The sequence below is a fragment of the Oncorhynchus tshawytscha genome, linkage group LG19 (genome assembly GCF_018296145.1).
Source record: "Oncorhynchus tshawytscha isolate Ot180627B linkage group LG19, Otsh_v2.0, whole genome shotgun sequence".
NCBI lineage: Eukaryota > Metazoa > Chordata > Actinopteri > Salmoniformes > Salmonidae > Oncorhynchus > Oncorhynchus tshawytscha.
In genome coordinates this window covers 4,244,679-4,269,170 of record NC_056447.1, presented here as the reverse complement: position 1 = coordinate 4,269,170, position 24,492 = coordinate 4,244,679, and the positions used below count along the sequence as shown (strand labels likewise).

At 43.3% G+C, this 24,492-nt stretch overlaps 3 protein-coding genes and 2 non-coding genes across 5 annotated transcripts; 4 read left to right on the top strand and 1 right to left on the bottom strand.

Annotated features, from left to right (window-relative positions):
• Positions 1 to 8,410: 8,410 nt before the first annotated feature.
• On the top strand, positions 8,411 to 11,187 carry LOC112218262 (60S ribosomal protein L27a). Its single transcript, XM_024378908.2, has 5 exons — positions 8,411 to 8,490; positions 9,019 to 9,082; positions 9,175 to 9,250; positions 9,870 to 10,044; positions 11,015 to 11,187. Exons 1-5 carry the CDS (start codon positions 8,488 to 8,490, stop codon positions 11,141 to 11,143), a joined length of 447 nt encoding a protein of 148 aa, XP_024234676.1. The 5' UTR covers positions 8,411 to 8,487; the 3' UTR covers positions 11,144 to 11,187.
• LOC112219288 lies at positions 9,422 to 9,555 on the top strand. Its single transcript, XR_002948741.1, has one exon. It is a non-coding gene; the product is annotated as a small nucleolar RNA SNORA3/SNORA45 family (small nucleolar RNA).
• Positions 10,324 to 10,454, top strand: LOC112219285. Its single transcript, XR_002948738.1, has one exon. It is a non-coding gene; the product is annotated as a small nucleolar RNA SNORA3/SNORA45 family (small nucleolar RNA).
• Positions 11,188 to 12,374: 1,187 nt separating the features above from the next.
• Positions 12,375 to 13,963, top strand: akip1 (A kinase (PRKA) interacting protein 1). Its single transcript, XM_024378907.2, has 5 exons — positions 12,375 to 12,480; positions 12,728 to 12,946; positions 13,072 to 13,158; positions 13,246 to 13,356; positions 13,524 to 13,963. Exons 2-5 carry the CDS (start codon positions 12,797 to 12,799, stop codon positions 13,665 to 13,667), a joined length of 492 nt encoding a protein of 163 aa, XP_024234675.1. The 5' UTR covers positions 12,375 to 12,480; positions 12,728 to 12,796; the 3' UTR covers positions 13,668 to 13,963.
• A 575-nt stretch (positions 13,964 to 14,538) lies between these two features.
• On the bottom strand, positions 14,539 to 24,036 carry lg19h11orf16 (linkage group 19 C11orf16 homolog). Its single transcript, XM_024378877.2, has 8 exons — positions 23,409 to 24,036; positions 22,889 to 23,108; positions 20,263 to 20,637; positions 17,224 to 17,345; positions 16,684 to 16,843; positions 16,182 to 16,434; positions 15,385 to 15,978; positions 14,539 to 15,208 (listed from the first exon to the last, which is right to left on the bottom strand). Exons 2-8 carry the CDS (start codon positions 23,099 to 23,101, stop codon positions 14,991 to 14,993), a joined length of 1,935 nt encoding a protein of 644 aa, XP_024234645.1. The 5' UTR covers positions 23,102 to 23,108; positions 23,409 to 24,036; the 3' UTR covers positions 14,539 to 14,990.
• Positions 24,037 to 24,492: the final 456 nt, after the last annotated feature.

Below are 24,492 nucleotides of genomic sequence, written 5' to 3'. Positions count from 1 at the left end.
AGGAAGGTGCCGACTCAGCACTCCTGGTCTCCAGTATACCTCCTTGGACCAGGATATCCTGCGCCGGCTCTGCGCACTGTGTCTCCGGTGAGTCTGCACAGCCCAGTGCGTCCTGTGCCAGCGCCCTGCATTTGCAGCGTGAAAATAAACATCCAGCCAGGATGGGTTGTGTCAGCTATACACTCCAGACCTCCAGTGCGCCTCCACAGTCCAGTACGTCTTGTGCCTGCTCCCCGCACTCGCCCTGAGGTGCGTGTCACCAGCCCGGTACCACCAGTGCCGGCACCACGCACTAGGCCTACAGTGCGCCTCGGCAGTCCAGTACGCCCTGATCCTGCTCCTCGCACTCGCCCTGAGGTGCGTGTCCCCAGCCCGGTACCACCAGTGCCGGCACCACGCACCAGGCCTGGGTACTGTCACCAGGCACCACGAACTCGGCAGTCCAGAGTGTCCGGCGACAGTAGCCAGTCCAGAGCGTCTGGCAACAGTAGCCAGTCCAGAGCCTCTGCCGACAGTAGCCAGTCCAGAGCGTCCGGCGACGGGCCACAGACCGAAACCTCCAACGACGGGCCACAGTCCGGAACCTCCAACGACGGGCCACAGTCCGGAACCTCCAACGACGGGCCACAGTCCGGAACCTCCAACGACGGGCCACAGTCCGGAACCTCCAACGACGGGCCACAGTCCGGAACCTCCAACGACGGGCCACAGTCCGGAACCTCCAACGACGGGCCACAGTCCGGAACCTCCAGGGACGGGCCACAGCCCGGGGTCTCCAGCGAAGGTCCCCAGCCTGGGGTCTCCGGCGAAGGTCTCCAGCCCGGGGTCCCCGGCGACGATCCGCAGTCCAGAGCCTCAGGCGATGATCCACGGGTCAATACTACAAAGGCGGAGGGATCAGTGTAAAGAAGGGGGGCGGCGTCCAGAACCAGAGCCGCCACCGAGGTTACATGCCCACCCAGACCCTCCCATATAAGGTTAGGTATGCGGCCGGGAGTCCGCACCTTTGGGAGGGGGGTACTGTCACGCCCTGACCTTAGTTATCTTTGTTTTCTTTAGTATTTTGGTTAGGTCAGGGTGTGACGAGGGTGGTTTGTTTAGTTTTTGTGTTATCTTGGTTTTTTTGTATGTCTAGGGGTTTTTGTAAGTCTAGGTGTTTATATGTCTATGGTTGCCTAAATTGGTTCTCAATCAGAGGCAGCTGTTTATCGTTGTCTCTGATTGGGGACCATATTTAGGTAGCCATATTCCTTGGGTATTTTGTGGGTTCTTATTCTATGTTTAGTTGCCTGTCTGCACTTCTCATATTAGCTTCACGGTTCATTATTTTATTTTTTTAGTTTGTTCAGTGTTCTTTCTTTAATTAAAGAAGAATGTACGCTTACCACGCTGCACCTTGGTCTCCTCCATACGACGACCGTGACACCTGCTTCATTGTTTATGTTACCAGTTGATGAAGAACAACTCCAATTACAGACATCATTGAAAATGTGTCTATGAATAAGTGGGAATAAAAAAGTTAATAACTTCTTAGATTTGATGGAGACATTATACATCTTAGTACCTTATAAATGTATGATTTGTATCAATGTGGACGAGAGACAGAGGAGCAGGAAAATAATATTTTTGCCGAGCAATGCAAGGAAGCTGGATCATTCTGGCAGTGATACCTGCACCATCTACACTCTGCAGAGACTCCCTAACTCTTGGCCATTGTACACCATGGCCCATTGCTCTGAGACTTCCTCTGACCATTCTAAAGCCCACATGGGGCATCTTTGCCTTAATGGCTCTGACTTTCTGGTCTAACTCTTCATCTGACCTATCAGAATAGCATTCCCTGACAGACATATTCATCTGACCTATCAGAATAGCATTCCCTGACAGACATATTGCGTTCTTTCATCCTTCTGTAAATAAAAGCCAACCGTTACACTGTCATGAAATATGATTATATATCGACTATGAAGCAAATAGGACATGGCCTGCTTATGAGTTGCCATGAAAGAAAGTTAGATGAATTCAACAGAAAATGGCGAGAACAGGCGTTGGTAGCTAAATGTTTTTGGTTGGCTTGAGAATAATAATGGCATGATTTATCATTCTACGGTATGTATATAATATAGTAGAATGTTATGAACGACACTGAATCGTAGGAGATAACTACTAGCTATGTAGAAGTTGGACAGAAGAACGCCCAGTGCTGCTTACCTGAGATGTCATCATCACACAGTCCTTCGTAGGTGTCCACTATGACTTCCTTTGTGTCAAAAAGAAAGGCTGAACAGTATTGGTTGTAGCCAAACTGACACTCGTAAAATGGCCAAAATGGAGGGTGGTTGATTCTTATTTTATCTTTATTTAACTAGGCAAGTCAGTTAAGAACAAATTCTTATTTTCAATGACGGCCTAGGAACAGTGGGTTAACTGCCTGTTCAGGGGCAGAGCGACAGATTTGTCGCCAGTCTCAACGACAGATTTGTCGTTCCGCCAGCTCGGGGGTTTGAACTTGCAACCTTCCGGTTACTAGGCCAACACTCTAACCACTAGGCTACCCTGTCGCCCCAATTGATAGTGAATTGCCAAGAAACTGAAGATCTGGAACAACACTGTGTACTACTCCCTTCACAGAACAGTGCAAACTGTCTCTAACCAGAATAGAAAGAGGAGTGCACAACTGAGCAAGAGGACAAGTACATTAGAGTGTCTAGTTTGAGAAACCGACGCCTCACAAGTCCTCAACTGGCAGCTTAATTTAATAGTACCCACAAAACACCAGTCTCAACGTCAACAGTGAAGAGGCGACTCCGGGATGCTGGCCTTCTAGACAGAGTTGCAAAGAAAAATCCATATCTCAGACTGGCCAATAAAAATAAAAGATTAAGATGGGTAAAAGAACACAGACACTAGACAGAGGAACTCTGCCTAGCAGGCCAGCATCCCGGAATTGCCTCTTCACTGTTGACGTTGAGACTGGTGTTTTGTGGGTACTATTAAATGAAGCTGCCAACAAACTTTTCTGGGTGTGTGCCAGCTTATGTTTTTTAAAGTTGGATTAGCTAACACAACGTGCCATTGGAACACAGGAGTGATGTTTGCTGATAATGGAACTCTATACGCCTATGTAGATATTCCATTCAAAATCAGCCATTTCCAGCTACAATAGTCTTTAAAAAAAATATTTCACCTTTATTTAACCAGGTAGGCTAGTTGAGAACACCTTTATTTAACCAGGTAGGCTAGTTGAGAACACCTTTATTTAACCAGGTAGGCTAGTTGAGAACACCTTTATTTAACCAGGTAGTCTAGTTGAGAAGAAGTTCTCATTTGCAACTGTGACCTGGCCAAGATAAAGCGTAGTAATTCGACACAAACAACAACACAGAGTTACACATGAATAAACAAAACATAGTCAATAATACAGTAGAACAAAAGGAAACAAAAAGTCTATATACAGTGAGTGCAAATGAGGTAAGTTAAGGAAATAAATAGGCCATGGTGGCGGAGTAATTACAATATAGCAATTAAACACTGGAATGGTAGATGTGCAGCAGATGAATGTGCAGGTAGAGATACTGGGGTGCAAAGGAGCAAAATAAATAAATACATTTAAAACATTAGCAATGTCTCCACTGTATTTCCGATCAATTTGATGTTATTTTAATGGACAAAAAAATGTGCTTTTCTTTCAAAAACAAGGACATTTCTAAGTGACCCCAAACTTTTGAACGGTAGCATCATTATATCAACTCAGCAAAAAAATAAACGTCCCTTTTTCAGGACCCTGTCTTTCAAAGATAATTTGTAAAAATCCAAATAACTTCACAGATCTTCATTGTAAAGGGTTTAAACACTGTTTCCGATGCTTGTTCAATGAACCATAAACAATTAATGAACATGCACCTGTGGAACGGTCGTTAACTCTAATGAACTTATCCTCTGTAGTAATGCTTCATGGTTTTTGCGACTACACTTGAAGAAACTTTCAAAGTTCTTAAAGTAATGATGGACTGTTGTTTCTCTTTGCTTATTTGAGCTGTTCTTGACATAATATGGACTTGGTATTTTACCAAATAGGGCCATCTTCTGTATACCCCCCTACCTTGTCACAACACAACTGATTGGCTCAAACGCATTAAGAAGGAAAGAAATTCCACAAATTAACTTTTAAGAAGCCACACCTGTTAATTGAAATGCATTCCAGGTCACTACCTCATGGAGCTGGTTGAGAGAATGCCAAGAGTATGCTAAGCTGTCATCAAGGCAAAGGGAGGCTATTTGAAGACTCTCAAATATAAAATATATTTTGATTTGATTAAAACTTTTTTGGTTACATGATTCCTTGTGTGTTATTTCATAGTTTTGATGTATTCACTATTATTCTACAAATGTAGAAAATTGTTAAAATGAATGAAAAACCCTTGAATGAGTTGGTATGTCCAAACTTTTTACCGGTAGTGTAATAGCTAAACTGTGGTGAGCTCTGACTGTGATGTGCTTCTGTACATGGTCCAGCTAGTGGCAAATGGCTATATCCTGTTGCAGTTATGTACATATACAGGAGTTGCCTGTAACTGCTGCAAAAGCTTCTGTCATGGGCAGAGCAAAAACCCAAACAGGTCTTGTTTTTCAGACACAAAAACAATAACAACAAGCCACAAATCACTTGGGGCGGCAAGTAGCCTGGCGGGTAGGCGCATTGGGCCAGTATCTGAAAAGTTGCTAGATTGAATCCCTGAGCTGACAAGGTAAAATATCTGTTGTTCTGCCCCTGAGCAAGACAGTTAACCCATTGTTCCCTGGGTGCCGAAGACGTGGATGTTGATTAGCCCTCCGCAGCTCTCTGATTCAGAGTGGTTGGGCTAAATTGGTAAGATATATTTCAGTTGTACAACTGACTAGGAATCTCCCTTAATTTTAGACATAACATCAATAACCCAAACAACAGTACGAGAGACACAGCAACTCAGATGCCATTGACCTTTTTATTCATCTGTGAAACAGATGGGGAGGGGGATACTGTACCTCAAATTCCGTGTTTAATTGGCTGATGCCTTTATCCAGCTCCTATGATATAAGTATCTTCGCCATTTTGATCTGGTCCTCTGCCTTCCACTTCATTGTCTTGATGCTTTCTAACCTACATAAATCACTGTATTACACGCTAAGGCCCTCAGATTTACTTAAGTTGTGTTTTTTAATAAGGGTATTAAATATTGCTAACCAAACAAAAATATAAAATGAAGGTGAAAAGAAAGAATAAGACAGGTAAAAGTACATGTATATAAATCAAGACAGTTTCATGTATAGGCGACACAAACCACAACGTAGCATTTCCTTATGAGGCAGCTAAGCTTCAGCTACCAATTTGACCTCTGCTGGCATCTCTTCTCTACACTCACTCCAGCCGTGTCTGATTGACAGAGTTCTCCACAGAAGACATTTTCACTTCCACCTGCACTCTTCGGTTCTCCAGAAGCTTTCGCTGCTCCCGAGGGGCGTCTCTCGTGTGTATGTCGTGGTATGGCTGCAGCTGTATGTTGTTCGGGACACCGTCCATTTGGTAAGGCGGACATGTGTTCATTTGTGCATCGTCTTATAAGATGTGCCTGCTGTATGCCTACAATGGTCCAAGGCATCACGTGACTATTTAAGTGCGATTAGTCTATGTAAGTGATGGTACTACTCTTTGCTGGGGTTGGTGATAATGATGGTGCATTTTCAAAGAGCCACAAACCTACAGGTAGGATTGTTAGTTGTATGATGGGAATGGTGTTTGTTGGTGCACTTTTTGCACAACTACCTCTTCTTGCAGAGGGCACACACACTCTGGACTTGACTTGACATGACAGTCTGCACAGCACGGCAAACGTAATAGTACATTCACTCAGTGTAAAATCGATTTTTGTGAAATCCATAACTCACAGGCACCTCCTGTAGATGGAAATGTAGTAGGCTGCATGTGGCTTACCGTAGAATGACATATTACAACTTACATTTTAATAGGATCTCTGTGTGGCTTACACTGTTGAACTGCTTGTGATGTAATATGACTGAGCACAACATCACAATAAGATAAATATGCTATACTGTATGTAAATCTTAAGCGAGACAGGGAAGTAGGCTACAGCATCACATAACGGAGCCTTAATATGAAGCCATCATCTGAGACGGGCTACTACTCCTATTGTCCCCTCTTCAAAACATATTAGTAACATGTCCAAAAAAGCAACCTCTTTAAAATGCATTACAGGGAAAATCACTCACGTGTTCCAACAAAGATAAATAGAACCAGTGGTTTCAGTGGTGCTTGGAGAAGTAGACAGACTCTCATTTTGCTAAAAATGTCCTTGACAGCCCACCTGGCAAAGGAAGGCGCCCTGTGCAAAAAATTCTATAAGAAACAGTGACACGTATTCTGAAGGACCTAAAATGATAAATACTATATTGGTCTTTCACAGTCAGGCCAACCCAAGATGTCCTGTGCAAGTAAGCTAATAGTAGGCCTATTATTGAAATAGAAAATGAGGCTGTCAACGGAGTCAGAAATTCACCGGTTTCTGTTTTTTATATATATATTTTTCCAGGTTTTTGCTCTCAAAGTCGCACTTTATTATAAGTCCACAACAATGTTTAAACCACATCAGGTGACCACTTTTGAGGTCTGAGAAAAATCTAAGACATTTAGATTTTTGAGTGTAGTTGCCCTTTAATTCATGTCTGATAGCACCAACACTGTTGTTTGGTTAGCTGTCTTTCTGTAGTGCACATGAGATGGCGTTTGCAAAACAAATGGCCACTGGATTGATGCAAATAATCATCATATAATTCTGCCAGGTAGAATTTGACTCAATCATGGACACTCTTACTGACAGTTGTGACTGCTTCACGTGATGTATTGTTGTCTCTACCTTCTTACTCTTTGTGCTGTTGTCTGTGCCCAATAATGTTTCTACCATGTTTTGTGCTGCTGCCATGTTGTGTTGTTGTCATGTTGTTGTCATGTTGCTACCATGCTATGTTGTTGTCTTCGGTTTCTCTTTATGTTGTGGTGTCTCTCTTTTCGGGATGTGTATTTTGTCCTATATTTTTTATCCCAGCCCCTGTCCCCACAGGAGGCCTTTTGGCTTTTGGTAGGCAGTCATTGTAAATAAAAACGTGTTCTTAACTGACTTGCCTAGTTAAATAAAAGTTAAATAAATACAATTTAAAAAAAGTATTCATAGGCTACTTTGTAGCTAGTTAACATTTAATTGAAGGTTTTTGGGAAAGCCTTTCCAGAAGATTAGGCCTATCATTAGCATCGCTATATATTTTCCCTGTTCCTTAATTGTTTGAAACCTTGACATTTTACTTCAGATTATGAGGCAACAGGTAAGACATGTATTTACCTTGCTTCAAAGTCCAACCATAGAAATGTTGAGGGAAATATTTTATAAACACTCCCTCTTATGCGCTCTCCTTTTCTATTGGTTTTCAAATCAACTTGCTTTCATTGTCTAGCATCCAAAGACATTATCCCAGTCATATTATTAACCCATGATGATTGCATCTCCCCTCCCTAATTTTCTAATTGATATGTCCATCTATGTTAATGAAACAGCTCACGTGAATTGCGCATTTTAAAATGTTGATTTCCCGCAAATAGAATGTTGGAACATTTGGGCTTATGCCTACCGCTATGCGCACATTGATGCGCTTAAATTGTGAAGAAATTATATTTTATCAACATCAACATTTATCAACAAACTAAACATTCTGATCTGTTCCATCACCCTTATTAATTGATACAGCATATGCCTCCACTACACTACTTTGTTATACACATCAATGGGGATTAAGAAGTGAGTACAGTATACACCATGCCTAGGCTACTGAAAAGAACGTGGGCATACCTGCGTATACCACTGAGTGGGTTCTTCTTCAATGCAGAAATAACTTGGGTTGAATTTGGTGTTCGTCTTCTTCTATGATATCATGGCGGTCGGCAAACAACCGTTTAATTGCATGCCGCCACCTACTCTGCTGGAAAATACGATAAATCATGGGCTGCCGAATTATGTACTACCATGAAAATGAATGAACTTGGTGTGACTCCGAATTGAGATCTTTGCTACAGTCTCTCTCTCTCTGGTACATGTGTGACATAAACCGATCATAGAGGAAATACCCCATTCAATATTTCTGATTAATTAGAAATTACAGACTGCCTATTGACTTTTGCTTTCACTTCAGTTTGATGCAGGCCTACAAAGGTTAATCATTTGGTTTTGGTTGGGTTAAAAAAAAAAAGGATTCTCATTCAATCGAATTCAAGAATGAATATCACTGTTTCATAAACGAGGTCAAATGATCGATGTTTATTCTGTATTCCTCTTGGTGTCCGTCTGATGTCGCTGTTGGATTCCATGAAAGTTGTCGGGCAGTAAATCTCGTACAAAACCGTGAGATTTCAGATTCACGTTCCTCTTTCAACTCTCCTCCAAGATGGTAAGTGCCGTCGTGCATACTTCTGCTGTAAAATTAGGTTGAAATCTATGTCCATCCTGTGTTGTACGAGTAGAAAAATCACACATTTGTTTAGTTATCATATATGTTATAGACATTGTCCCTAACCATTGTCATTATTAAGGAGAATATGGTAGAAAAACGTTGTAAACAGGCGAGCTCTCCCGAATATTGGATACAGGCCTTTGCTTGGTAGCGACCCACGTTTACTGACAATGTTACAATTTCGTTAATTCTTCATTCTGTCACGAAACTCAACTGAACCGTCCTTGTAAAATATTTTATATCGAAATACTTGCAACATCAGCCATTATCACCACATCTATGTTGTGGTAGTTTAGTTTACTAGCTAATCTATTCGTCGCTAACGTTGCCTGCCATAAGTAGGGTCGCGTGGAAGCTCGATCGTATGAAGTATTCTGTTTGGTTGTTGACAAGGATAAATGTCTCCTACATCTTGTCCAATCATGATATTTATTTTGTTATCCTAAAGTAAATTATGTCTTGCAGCCTACCAAGAAGACCAAGACCAGGAAGCTCCGTGGGCACGTCAGCCACGGACATGGTCGTATCGGTGAGTTGAGCAGGGTCAACATTGGTGATACTTGTGGATAGTAATGGTAGCTATTGCAAAAACGTGTGAGAACTGTTTCTCTCTCGTCCTAGGCAAGCACAGGAAGCATCCTGGAGGTCGTGGTAATGCTGGTGGCATGCATCACCACAGAATTAACTTCGACAAATAGTGAGTAGAGTACTTTTACATTTTTGTTTTAGTAAGGAACAATGTAACATTCGTTGTGAACCTTTACTGTAGGTGTACACTGTATTGTTTGGTGGCTTGAGTAGTAAGAAAACATGATCAATGTTGAGTTTTTTTAAGAGTGAGTGATCCTCAGCATAGTGTGTGACGCTATCAGAGACTCAGAGTCTCATCTTGACAAACACCATTGTCTTGGTGTGCTAGAGTTCTCTAAGAGTGAAGACTGGTCCTATTCACCGACTGGCCTCTCTCTCATAGGCTAGTCACCCACATGGGCAGTTACAAGTGTTGATATTTTTGCCAACACCTCTAGTACTATAAGACGTTTTTTTTGCTCACTTTACTTACGGCTGTAGGATGAAATAATTCCTTGTCGCATTCATTTTGTGCGACAGATTTTGTCATGCGGTGAAGTTACTATTGACGACACATACAAAGTCCTGTGTTTATTTTTTGTTGATCAGTCCCACCACTTCTGATGTCATCTGTTGATTACATTGTCATAACAGTGTTAAGACTGCGCTTCGACCTCATCACCAGTAAGACTTTGGTTTAATACAATATGCTTGGTGTGTCCTGTCTGGTCTCTGTGCTTCCACAGCCACCCTGGGTACTTTGGTAAGGTGGGCATGAGACACTACCATCTCAAGAGGAACACCGTGCACTGCCCCACTGTCAACCTGGACAAACTGTGGACACTCGTGAGCGAGCAGACCAGGCTCAACTATGCCAAGAAGCCCGAAGGCCCTGCGCCCATCATTGATGCCGTGCGCGCTGTAAGTTTCTTCCCCAGAGCACCATATGTCTGGTCCCAGGTGCTGGTTCATGCATATATTCCCCTTTAAGTGTCATGGTTTAAGGTAGATTTGGCTTTATTTGAGGAACAATTTGACTTGCCTCCATTTATGGCAATGTAGAACATTTTTTGAATATGACCAGTCTACTCTACAGGCCTTTTATTTAGCCCAGTGCTAACACCTGATTCAGGTCATCAGTCCCCTGGTTAGTAGCTTATAAATAGCTTTGTGTTCAGTGTGCCACACAGGGTGATGCTGTCAGAGACTCAGAGTCACATCTTGACAAACACCATTGTTTTGGTGTGCTAGAGTTCTCTAAGAGTGAAGGCTGTTCCTATTCACCGGCTGGCCCTGTAATAGGTCAATCGGCCACATGGACAGTTACAAGTGTTATACGTTGTTACAACGTTATACGTCTACAGCCATGTTTGAGCAGGAGCTCTTGACCTTTACACGCTGTCATGCCGAATTATCTAACTTTGGGTTGTGGAGAACTTGCTTGTGTACTAGCTGGCCATTCAAACTAAACTGATGTAATGAAAATCCCTAATTAGAGGCTTGCACAAATGACGGCCTGCTGCGGTTGTTGAATAACATGGGCTTCTTGACCAGTAGCTCCAGGGTGTCAATGGTTTAGACTTAAATCAGGTTTGTTGTAGCCATGCTGACCTCTGGCACTGAATCTTAGACTTGCATTGGTGTGAAAGGAGCTGCTATGAGGGTTTATCAAGTGGATATAGACTGTAGCTAGTAGTTTGAGATGGCCATGCATGTCTTTATACTTGCGTAACTGGATCTGCTGCCTATCGTTTGGAATCATTCATTTAGCAGATGCAGCATGTAGGGCCATGTACTTAATAGGACTGACTTTGTGGGAAGGTGGGTGACTCAATGAGATGTCAAACTTTTTGTGTAGCTGTGTTAAGCAATTTTGGTTCTGTCTCCACAGGGCTACTTCAAAGTGCTGGGCAAAGGCAAACTGCCCAAGCAACCTGTGATCGTCAAGGCAAAGTTCTTCAGTCGACGGGCAGAGGAGAAGATCAAGGCAGTGGGAGGAGCCTGCGTGCTGATGGCATAAGCTCCTGTCAATGTTTTTTGCAAGAATAAACTGTATAAATTGGATTGGCTTTGTCTTGTGTTCTGTTGAAGATGTAAATGTTGTCTGAAGCTTATCTCCCACATTGTCAGGTAAGTTGTTGCGCAACGAACTGAGAATGTATTGATTTGCTGCAAAGAATGCCTTTGTCATTGGTCACTAACCCTGTTCCTGGTAACTACCGGGTGTGCGGACTTGTTCCAACTCAAAAGGTACTAATCTGACTAGGCTAATTAAGGTGTTCGAGCAGTGGTTCTCAACTGGTTTTGCCTCGGGACCCAAGTTAAACAATTTCACCCAATATTTGCAGCACTTTGTCGCCTAAATGCAATATGGGAAAAATATTTTTTCTGCTGTATTGATAGTAACTAGCAGTTATATAAAATGTAATTTTTGCCCATCTTGAATGTTAAACTCACTGGTTTGGAACTACAAAATCTGCTAAATGGTGCTAATGGCTCTTAAACGGAGTGAAATTGTTCAGAGATTAAGTTATTCAATAATGCGTAGTCGGTTTTAAATTCAGATGTATTTTTATTACATTTATACTCACTGTGACACACCAGTTGAGAATCGCTGTGCTTGAGAGATTGCTGCCTGGACACATTCACTGATCCACAAATTGCCTTGAACACATTAACTCTAGATAATTGGATGAATGAGGTGTCAGTGTTTGGCTGGGTCAACCTGTACCCAAATGGTTTTGCAGGACCAGGGTTTGATTACTGGTGAATCAAATGTGTTAAAATAAACTTTATCTGGGCAAGACGGTTAAGAATAATTTCTTATTTACAATGATGGCCAAACACGGATGATGTTGCCCTATCCCAATCAGAACCGGTTGTGATACAGCCTGGATTCGAACCAGGGTGTCTAGTGGTGCCTTAGACCGCTGTGTCACTCTTTTGGCAGTTATTTTGATCTCTAGACTTGTCTGCTATAAGTTGGCATACCTATGTCGTTTGGGTATTTGATATCTTTGTGAAAGTGGTCTGTTACATACGTATATTAAAACAACCTAAAAGAGAACGTTTAACTATTTTGAGTCTAGACATTACATCCAGCATTCTAACCATTTCACAGCACATCAAATTACGATTTCAGGCCATGAACAATGTCCATTTTTAAATGTTCAATATTTGAAAAATTATTCGAAATATCGTGACACTTACCATAATACAGGACTAATTTGCTGAGACAATGAGCTGGTTTGAGCCAATCCAGATAAGGGCGGTGCCCTAGACCGGAAATGTGACGACGTAATCATTACGGCAAGTTTAGTGCGCACAAAAGTAACCAAAGCAGGCCCAAGTGTTTGGGTAAGTAACTTTACGTGAATAAGTTGTTTATCTCGTCCATACAAATTCACAGGATAGGATGGAATGAATTCATGTTCAACATATTTTCGAATTTCTAGGGATCTCATGGAGTGGTCACTGCACGTTGCGTTGCTGCTCGTGCTCTGTCATATGTATGATACGCAACCACATAATTAGAGCGCACTTACAATTCAAGGGAGGTTGTGACGCCGCGTTATGTCACGTTAACATTATGCTACCATTTTAGTCCTTGTCATAAAAGGGTCGTTTGTCAGTGTCTCGGGTACGGCAGAGATTTGACTCCCCGTGTTTTCGCATGGCAACACAAGCCTGGCAGCTGGAGTCATCCCTGCGCCGCTCCGCCAGACTAGGCCTGGAAGTACTGGAGCGAGCGTCGAGACGGAGCGTAGACTGGACGAGTCCGTCTCCCAATACAACACCAACGGATGGCAACGCCGGGAGTGAGGTAGGCCTACGTGTAATTGTTTTTATGTCTTCGCTATCGTCTTTTCTCTGATCTCTTAACTATATGGGCTAATGAGTATTTTTGGAAACTGTCTATCATATCATCCCCAACTGTCCATATTTTAGGTTCTGGGAAACTCAGCCCACACAAGCCTGGATGATGCTTTTGAGACCATAGCGGAATTCATGGCTCAGACAACATATCAATGCAAGGTATTGTATGTGCTCCAACCCAATCCTATTGCCCTTATTTGGTGCATGCATTTGTGAATGCTGGGTGAATTTTTGTTTGTATTACAGCACTTTTACACGTCGGAGAATGAGCCTATGGAAAAGGAGAGAACCCATGTGTGCAGATACCATTCTCAATCTCACCAATGCCCAGGGACCTCATTGCAGATCAGGAAACATGTAAGGCAATGTTACAGCCTTTTAAGTGCAGCAACATGTCATTTAGAAGTTTAGGACAGATCCCATACATTCAAATGGAGAAAGTCAACAAAAACATTCCATTTGAAATGGATTTACTTCTCATAGTCATGTGTTTGAGATACTAAGGTATGCTTGTGTTTCTCCAGGCACGGTCATCACCTGAGGATTTCCACATTGAGGTGTCACCAGGTACCTATGCGATTACCGCGGGAACGCAGGACTCGCAGCAACAGACCCGGCTAGTACGCATTAATGCAGGAGAGAGTATGAACCTCACCTTTCACCTCTAACCCCTAATCAATCCCCTTTGACCGTTCTGCTACAAATAACAAAACTGTCCAATCGGAACGTTTACATATGTATTTTCAAGTGAGTCTTGTCTTCTGGATGAATTTGTCGCTTTAGAGCGACAGTAATACATGTATTAATTTGCTGCTAAATGAGAAGTCATATTTTGGTGATCTGATCAGGATTACATTTTTTATATCAAATTATTTATTGTCAAATGTCTGCCTAAATGCATCACGTAATTCTGTATTTTTTTTACCATATCAGTATAATAAAGTATATTTTATATCAAAGGTAATTTGTTTTTGGCACAGTTTTTCTTGTCAACTCAAGCAAATGTTTAAAAGCCACCTCTGAGGAAGTTGTTGCCCCTATTTTGAGTGATTCCTGTCCTAAAGTGTACATTCTTGTTTAGGTTCCACCTAGAAGACTGACGCAGGCTGCTAATATGCATTCGGGAATTGGGGATGGGATTGTGGTGATTTCCACGTGTAGCAGAGAAATATCAACAAATGGGGCACTGACTGACAGCTGTCAGTGTAACTAGCTAGCATGCTAACCTTAGCCAGCTCATGAAAGTTATGTGAGCACCATTTCAGTCGTGACAGGCAGACTAGCTCAATAAGTGAAATGTATCGATTATGGTAATTTGCTGTAAAAGGGGGAGGTGTAAAAACTGTTTTTGCATTTTAATTTGCTCCATGGCAAGGCGGTCAAGTGTAGGGTCGTCACTAGTTAACACAGCCATAAACCCTGTCTATTTCTACATTTTATTTTCTTAAAATCAGATTTTAAACTGAACTCTCATTTTAACCTTAACCACACTGCTAACCTTAGCCTAACCATAACCTTAAAGAACAAAAAGCTCTTTTGTTTTCATGAAGTTTTACGATGTAGCCAATTTTGACTTTATCAAGTGGAAACCCTTGTGTAGGCTACAAAGAAAAGTTGTTTGGCTCTCCGACAATTCTTGAATAGGGAACTTTGCAGCAAGTGTTTCTGATTAATAGACATTGCCATGCTGGTGGGTGGTAATGTTTAATTAAAACCCAGCCCTGAAATGAAACGTAGGCTGGAAGTAATTTGCACGTCATCTCCATAGGAAAAGACACGTAAGACTCACGGAAACATCCGAAGTCACACGTTTGGATCTGGCACTTCAAGCTCAAATATATCATACTTTGACTAAAACTATGACTTATTGACTACACTGTTGTGCAACATCATGGGTAAGCTCTGGGCATTGTCTTTCAGTTTGAAAATGTGTATTTCTACAGGTGTGGGAGTTAAGACCCCACAAGATTCGTCTTCAATAGTCAAAACCATCATGTATAAACACCTGTGATCGTGTTGCCAGCGGTTAACTGCAGTCTCGTTTTTGGACGAGGTTTGAAGTCTGTCAGGCCAAACACATCCCTGATGGTCACCCTCCTCTCACAGCCAGGAAGTGGCTGAAACATGGAGCTGTGATTAGGTGAGCCACTGATCTCGACGTCAGGGTAGCTGATTTCCATAGACTGGAATTTCCCCCTTGGTACTTTCTCTGAAAAATCAACAGACATTGGATCATATGTATGGTGTAAACATGCATGTTTTTCTTTTGGTTTGTTTATTCAGTTTTACGTTACTCTGCTTTTCCAATATACAGCTATTTTCAACATGCCCAGTAGCTGCATGTGCATAAAGAATCACTCAGTTTTAGCTGAGTATATTCAATACCTGGTTGTCTGTGCTGTGGCTCTGGATGGCTTCTCCTCCAGTACCTCCAGGCAGGTCGGCCGTGTTCTGGCCCCAGCTTGTCCAGGGGAGAGGGCTCTGTGCTGGCCAACAGGCTGACAGACTTTACCCCTATAGCCCCTGCTTCCTCATCACCCGACAGGGATGAAGAGGACAAAGATGATGTCTCAGGTTCGACCTCTTTAGTTTCCTTGAGCTCTCCCAACTGGAGGTCCACCTTCTTCTCTAGCTCTGCCCGGTCTTGTCGCTTTTTCCTCTCTAGCCCCTCCCTCTCTCTCAGGCCATGCACATGACAAGGCGGAACTCTCAGTGGCCACCATGGCTGCATGATTTGACAATGGCATGGTCCACCTGCTGATGGACAGCACTGTGTTCCAGTGCAGTACAGATAGGGAGCCCACATGGTGCTGTGGACGTGGAGCAAATTGTCATTGCAGCATGGCGGCAGAGGAATTCGCTGGAGCTCCCTGACGATCCGCTCATGCTGAGAAGCAGGGATCCACACAGCTAGATCCCCAGGCACCTGCATCAGCCTACCATTCCACAGCAGCACCTGGAGCCCCTTCCCACTCTCTACTGCAAGGGCAAATACAGACCTCAGCTTAGAGTGCAACGTATAATATAGTGCCACACACTGGACTTCTGTGCAGCCCCTACTTTGAGCATTACTGATATGAAAGGGGTGAAACATCTGTCATAATTCTCATACCCAGAGTCATGACTCTTTCACAGCGGGAGACAATGTAATAGTCAACCCTTCTGATCAAACCGCACCTTACCTGTCACTGAATCTCGTGTCTCCATTCCGGAGACCACTCTCCCCGGACCGTATCTCCTCAGGTCAGTTTCCCACGGGGACAACACTGCATCCCCAGGGACCAGACAGTGTGTGTGGGCCTGAGTGTGGTTCAGCATGTCTGGAGAGCAGACTAGCTGCTGTTGCTGGGACATCCTCATAGCGTGATCGTCTCCCCCTTCGGGTCTCCTCGTCCCCGGCCTGTCAAACTCAACCACGTACACTCCTCTTCGACCCTGGGGGCCAGAAGAAAATAAATGTTTGCTCATGGCATCGGGAGGCAAGGAACCAAGCTCAATTGGAGCATTGACACATAATTACAGTATATTCACTGGTAGGCTAAAGTTAGCAACCCAACATCTTACATAAGCCTCTCATGGTGTTTGGTGCCTTAATTTTTGAATGAGATTGTGCTTAGGTGATATGATAATAATATTCAATATCTTTTAAAAGATGACATGGGTGAAGGGATGTCTGCTTGTTACCTGGACTAGCTGCGTTACAGTGCCCAAGTAGTAAAGGCCATCCAGCTCCCTCCTGGCCAACACACGGCAGCCTGGGAGAAACTCTGTGCTGCATACGGACAGGGCCCTCCCTGACAACACACAGCTACTAACTGGACAGAAGGGATTACCACGCATACACCTGCAGCACAACCACAATAAATATATATATTTTTTTTTACCTCAGTGGGAACCAGACTGCAGAGTTGTAGCCAATAACATGTCTATACACATCTTAGATACCGTACATAAAAGCTTAGATACTGTACACACAATAGACAAATTGTCCCGGAAATGCTTGATTATTTTGTGGTTATAGCAAGTGATTTACTAGCCTTGGTACCAGTCTGTTGAGCTAATATTCAACTCCTTGTACTCTGTGTGATGTGCCAAAGTGTGTTGAGCATGATGAGTGGAATGTTTGCTAAACAGACTGGTATCCAGGCTAGTGGTTTACGATCCCAGTGTATACATTGCATTCTGTGTGAGGCTGTTTGAAATTTGGTAATCCAGGAGACCAACCTGAGAGGAGATAAGGGCAGTAAAGGCTGTAGTGGAACAACAGAGGTAGACTGACTGCAGGACTTCACTGGAGAACAGGTTGGCACTGAGGGCTGGCTCTCAGCAGTGTACAATGGAATCACCTGGAAGCACACACCCAAGACTTTAATCATAACTCTCCCCTTTCACTGTTTTTTCTTTTTGTGGCTTAAACTTAGAGATTTGGAAATTCACATTCCTTGTTAAATTCAAGCCTTTTTCTGGACCAGCTCATCCGTTTGTTATAGATGTAACAGTTGCTAATGTGTTAAAAAAAATTATCTGGCTCTACAGATTTGTGACCGGCCACAAACAACAGGTACGCTACCAAGACAGCCTCTCTGACTGGTAAGGAGCTGGTGGGAGGTGTTGCTCAAGGAACTCTTCTGGGCCCTCTCATCTTCCTATCAGTCATTGACAGCACAGCCCGGGATGTCAACAGTTGGTGGAAACACTGTGGCCAAAAAGTATGTGGACACCCCTTCAAACTGACAGGTGTATAAAAACGATGCAATCGATGCAAACCATGCAATCTCCATAGACAAACTTTGGCAGTAGAATGGTCTTACTGAAGAGCTCAGTGACTTTCAATGTGGCACTCTCATAGGATGCCACCTTTCCAACAAGTCTGTCCATCAAATTTCTGCCCTGCTCGAGATGCTCCGGTCAACTGTAAGTGTTGTTATTGTGAAGTGGAAATGTCTAGGAGCAACAGCATCTCAGCCGCAAAGTGTTAAGCCACACGAGCTCAGAACGGGACCGCCGAGTGCTGAAGCGCGTAAAAATAGTCTGTCCTCAGTTGCAACACACTACTGAGTTCCAAACTGCCTCTGGAAGCAACCTCAGCACAAGAACTGTTCGTCAGAAGCTTCATGAAATGGGTTTCCGGGCCTCCTGAGTGGTGCAGCGGTATACGGCACTGCATCGCAGTTGCTAGCTGTGCCACTAGAGATCCTGGTTCGAGTCCAGGCTCTGTCCCAGCCGGCTGCGACGGGGAGACCCATGTGTTGGCGCCCAATTGGACCAGCGTTGTCCGGGTTAGGGAAGGGTTTTGCCGGCAGGGATGTCCTTGTCCCATCGCACTCTAGTGGCGACTCCTGTGGCGGGCCGGGCGCATGCACGCTGACACGGTTGCCAGGTGTACAGTGTTTCCTCCGACACATTGGTGTGGCTGGCGTCCGGGTTAAGCGGGCATTGTGTCAAGAAGCAGTGCGGCTTGGTTGGGTCGTGTTTCGGAGGACGCATGGCTCTCGTCCTTCGCCTCTCCCGAGTCCGTACTGGAGTTGCAGCGATGAGACATGACCAGCTACCAATTGGATACCACAAAATTGGGGAGAAAAAGTGGTAAAAGTATATTTTTTTAAAGGGTTTCTATGGGCAAGCAGCCGCACACAAAATCACCATGCACAATGCCAAGCATTGGCTGGAGTGGTGTAAAGCTCGCCGCCATTGGACTCTGGAGCAGTGGACAAGAGTTCTCTGGAGTGATTAATCACTATCTCCTATGGAAGAATCTGGGTTTGGAGGATGCCAGACAAATGCTACCTGCCCGATTGCATAGTGCCATCTTAATGCTACAGCATACAATGACATTCTAGACAATTCTGTGCTTCCAACTTCGTGGCAACAGTTTGAGGAAGGCCCTTTCCTGTTTCAGCATGACAATGCCCCTGTGCACAAAGCGAGGTCCATACAGAAATGTTTTGTCGAGATCGGCGTGGAAGAACTTGACTGGCCTGCACAGACCCCTGACCTCAACCCCATCTGCGAGCCACGCTGACTACGAGCCACGCCTAATTGCCCAACAGTGCCCGACCTCACTAATGCTCTTGTGGCTGAGTGGAAGCAAGTCCCCCGCAGCAATGTTCCAACATCTCGTGGAAAGCCTTCCCAGAAGAGTGGAGGCTGTTATAGCAGCAAAGGGGGGACCAACTCTGTACTAATGCCCATGATTTTGGAATGAAATGTTTGACAAGCAGGTGTCCACATACCTTTGGTCATGTATTGCATGTTGATGATCTAAATCTGAGCCACACCATGTACAACAGGAAACATCAGAACACCACAGCAGGCTCTTAACAACTTTGACACATGGGTTCAAGCAAGCAGAATGTCACTGAACCCTGTCATGTGCAAGATCCCTGTCAAGTGCAAGGTCCTATCATTTCACAAGAAATCCACCCAGTCCCGTGCCCTTTCCGGATGGAGGCCCAGAATCTCAAAGTGTTGTTAAGGCTTTTTGGGTAATAGTACAGAAGGACTTATAATGGGGCGAGCAGGTTGCTACTATGGTAACCAAGAGCAATAAAAAAAATGTTTTCTCCTTCTGCCTCAAAAAGGTTCCATTTGTGAGCATTGAAACTGGCTACAGTACATATGCCCCACCCTGGAATATGCCGCTCCTGCTTGGCACAGCTCACTGACCCAGGCCCAGTCTGATAACCTGGAGCATATTCAGAAGAGCGCATGCCACACCATCCTAGCAGCATACTACAGTATCCTGCACTTCACTTCTGTCCCTACTCCGGCTTAATTAGAGAAGGACACCGACTTTGCTGTCAGCCTCCTAAAATCTCAATTCAGAGACTGGCTACCCCCTGACCAAAACACAGTGACAGGCAGGAACACCCGCAGCCAAAACCCAACTGACTACACCAGAGTCTAGAACTGAACAGTACAATGAGGTCACCAATCCCATATTTCTGCTCATTAATTGAATGAGTCGCTTTAAGACCGCAGGACATTTATTATTACATTTTTTAAACTAGTATTTTTTAAATTTTATTTGCTCTTATCCATGAATATTTTGTATGCTCATGGATTTCAGTGTGTATTGACTGCTATATGAGGGTAATAATAACGAACTTGGCTACTGTCTAAAATCACACTGACACAATGAAATCTGGTGGAGGTGACCTTCCTTCTACTAACCCTGACAATGACTAATTAATCAAGTAAGTGCTCAATGATGAGGAGTGGACACTCAAATTCATTAAGACTCAATCACTCATGGTCCCCCACCTGCTCTACTGCCCCATCCATCCCGACAGGGAGAACATAACAGCTCCCTCTTGTGGCGTGAGTCAGACACTGGATGAAGTCCTGAGTCCTGTCGTCCAGAGAGCTGCTGCTGCTGGGGTTAGATAGCGACAGGTGGAACACATGGACTGGCCTCTCCCCTGCCATGGTTGACAAGGCCCGGAGGAGTTCCTCTGGGTGGTCAGGGAGACCGGTGGTGACCAGGTGGACGGCATGGCAGGCTAGGTCGCTGAAGGCTGTACTCAGGGCAGCCATGAGGTCCCTACCTGGGCTGGAGCTGAGGGAGTGAATCCAGGATAGAGCCTCGTAGACAGTGTCTGGAGCACAGGGCACCATGTGCTCAGACCAACGGGTTACCTAGGGTTGGGCAACATGGGACAACAATGGTAAAACCCAGGAAGGAATGTATAAGGTGTTCATAATGCATCACAATGCTGAGCAAAATGTGACAAACCATTAGCCATACGTTAGGGTTGGGGAAAAGGGCATTTTGCTACAACTCAGTATTGAACCACTGCATTATCTTCCCTAAACACACTCCTCACATGTAAAACACTCACATAGGCATATTAGTCACCACTAGCCGGCCTCCGCCCAGTACCCTGCCCTGAACTTAGTCACTGTCACTAGCCGGCAACCACCTGGTACTCTACCCTGCATCTTAGAGACTGTGTACAGTTGAAGTCGAAGTTTACATACACTTAGGTTGGAGTCACTAAAACTCGTTTTCAACCACTCCCCAAATATCTTGTTAACAAACTATAGTTTTGGCAAGTCGGTGAGGACACAAGTACAACCATTGTTTACAGACAGATTATTTCACTTATAATTCACTGTATCACAATTCCAGTGGGTCAGAAGTTTACATACACTAAGTTGACTGTGCCTTTAAACAGCTTGGAAAATTCCAGAAAATGATGTCATGGCTTTAGAAACTTCTGATAGGCTCATTGACATAATTTGAGTCAATTGGAGGTGTACCTGTGGATGTATTTAAAGGCCTACCTTCAAACTCAGTGCCTCTTTGCTTGACATCATGGAAAAATCAAAAGAAATCAGCCAAGACCTCAGAAATAAAATTGTAGACCTCCACAAGTCTGGTTCATCCTTGGGAGCAATTTCCAAATGCCTGAAGGTACCACGTTCATCTGTACAAACAATAGTACGCAAGTATAAACACCATGGGACCACGCAGCCGTCATACTGCTCAGAGAGGAGATGCGATCTGTCTCCTTAGAGATAAACATACTTTTGTGTAAAAAGTGCAAATCAATCCCAGAACAACAGCAAAGGACATTGTGATGATGCTGGAGGAAACAGGTACAAAAGTATCGATATCCACATTAAAACTAGTCCTATATCGACATAACCTGAAAGGCCCCTCAGCAAGAAAGAAGCCACTGCTCCAAAACCGCCATAAAAAGCCAGACTATGGTTTGCAACTGCACATGGGGATAAAGCTCTTACTTTTTGGAGAAATGTCCTCTGGTCTGATGAAACAAAAATAGAACTGTTTGGTCATAATGACCATAGTTATGTTAGGAGGAAAAGGGGGGAGGATTGCAAGCCAAAGAACACCATCCCAACCGTGAAGCACGGGGGTGGCAGCATCATGTTGTGGGGGTGCTTTGATGCAGGAGGGACTGGTGCACTTCACAAAATAGATGACATCATGAGGATGGAAAATTATGTGGATATATTGAAGAAACAAGACATCAGTCAGGAAGTTAAAGCTTGAGTCTTCCAAATGGACAATGACCCCCAAATATACTTCCAAAGTTGTGGCAAAATGGCTTAAGGACAACAAAGTCAAGGTATTGGAGTGGCCATCATAAAGCCCTGAATCGCAAAGCCCTCAATCCTATAGAACATTTGTGGGCAGAACTGAAAAAGCGTGTGAGCAAGGAGGCCTACAAACCTGACTCAGTTACACAAGCTCTGTGTGGAGGAATGGGCTGAAATTCACCCAACTTATTGTGGGAAGCTTATGGAAGGCTACCCAAAACGTTTGACACAAGTTAAACAATTTAAAGGCAATGCTACCAAATACTAATTGAGTGTATGTAAACTTCTGACCCACTGGGAATGTGATGAAAGAAATCAAATCTGAAATAAATAATTCTCTCTACTATTATTCTGACATTTCACATTCTTAAAATTAAGTGGTGATCCTAACTGACCGAAAACAAGTTTTACTAGGATTAAATGTCAGGAATTGTGAAAAACTGAGTTTAAATGCATTTGGCTAAGGTGTATGTAAACTTCCGACTTCAGCTGTACATAGTCGTTGAACACTGGTCACTTTAATTAATCATATTTACACACTGTTTTACCCACTTCATATGTTTATACTGTGTTCTCGTCGAGGCGCATCCCATAGAACTACTGCTGTACACACCTTTTCTATTCATATACTGTCTACACACACCATCATATACATATTTATATTCCGGACTCTGACATTGCTCATTCTGATATTCCTTATTTTTGAGATGTAGAAAGATCTAGAAACAGACGTATTTAGCTACACCTGGGATAACATCTTCGACCAATAACATTTGATTTGATGATAATGCTTACAGCATTAACATTGTGAGTTGTACAGTACCTTGTATGAGAAGCCTATGATGTTGAAGAGCGAGTCTCTGAGGGATGCCTTGTTCAGCAGGGTCTGGATGAGCAGGCGCTTCACTGACCCCAGAGCCGTGCTCATGGCCTCTGAGGTGTCCAATACAAAGGACACATTCCTGTTCCTCAGGCCCAGGAACAATGGAAGGAGCCTCCTGTGAGGCTCACCAGGTGACTGGGAGACAGACACCATCCTTGCCCTAGATGTCAAAGTATTAATGAAGTAGAGGAAAAACAAAATACCTATTGAAATGTCTCATATTAGGCCTACATGTTGTGTATACTGTATCCTCAAAGTATAAGAGACATGTAAACCAAGATCTGTAAACAAACAATGAAAGGAATAAATGAAGAGCTCCCTCCTAAAAACAATTCTGCAGTGACAGGGATGTTTTCCATATATGATTTAAAAATATATATTTATTTGAGACAGAAATTAATTATACTTTCATTGTTATACGTTTAGCTGTTTAATAGTATCAAATGATAGGCTACTGTACCTCTGTGAATCCCCAAGAGTGTTCCCGCCTGTCTCTAGTCTGCAGATAGCCACTAAACTCCATTGTTTACTTGAGTTGCCATGGAGACGTCTGGGTGAATGTTATCGTGGCCTCATTGGGCTGCATAACTGTCAGTCAACCAGTGAAAACTGAGTATTCTGGTCCCAGATCTAGTGCTGCATAGCCAACTCCTAGGGTCTTTGTCACAGGAACGAACATACGAGTTGCCTATACAGCACAAACAGATCTAGGACCAGGCTAAAAGCGATGAGATGGTAACGTTATATAACACAGACGTTACAACTTGGTTGCTTAGTCTTAAGGTAAATATATGGCAAATATGTTGTGTCTCTGTGAAAAGGAAGCCCTGAGATTTGACTGGCCTGTGTTTGTCTTTGAGGATTATGCTATCAAAGTAAAATACAGCCTTTATTGGCTTCATGTTAGGAGCCCCTGGATACTTCTTGTTCCCCCACCGACTCTTCTTGGGCACTTTAATTCCGTGAAATGACCTTTAATTACTTTCTTAACTCACTTAGATTGACATTTCATGAGCGTGGCTGCCAATGTTGAGTGTGTTAGATGTGTTAAAAGGTAGCACTCAAAATATGTTGCTTCCATTTTAGAAAATGAGACCTTGTGTCAAATAAAAATATTACAAAAATAGAAAAAAAAACATGAGTTGGTCAACTTTTATTTCTAAGTGCTGCCTTACTGCTACATACAAGTGATAGGAGACAATGTACAGTAGCTGTAATGTAATGACAGAATAAATAACTTCCATTTGGATTTCTTCACATTTTATTGTGTTACAAAGTGGGATTCAAATGGATTTATTTGTCATTTCTTGTCAACAATCTACACAAAATTGTCTGCAATGTCAAAGTTATTTGATATAGTCGTTGCATAAGTATTCAGCCACTTTGTTTAGGGAAGCATAAATTAGCCTCAAATTTGTCTGAACAAATCACATAAATTACAATGTTTCACTCAGTGTGGAATAATAGGGGTTGACGTGATTTTTGAATGACTAACCCTTCCTCTGTCCCCATACATACAGTGCCTTGCGAAAGTATTCGGCCCC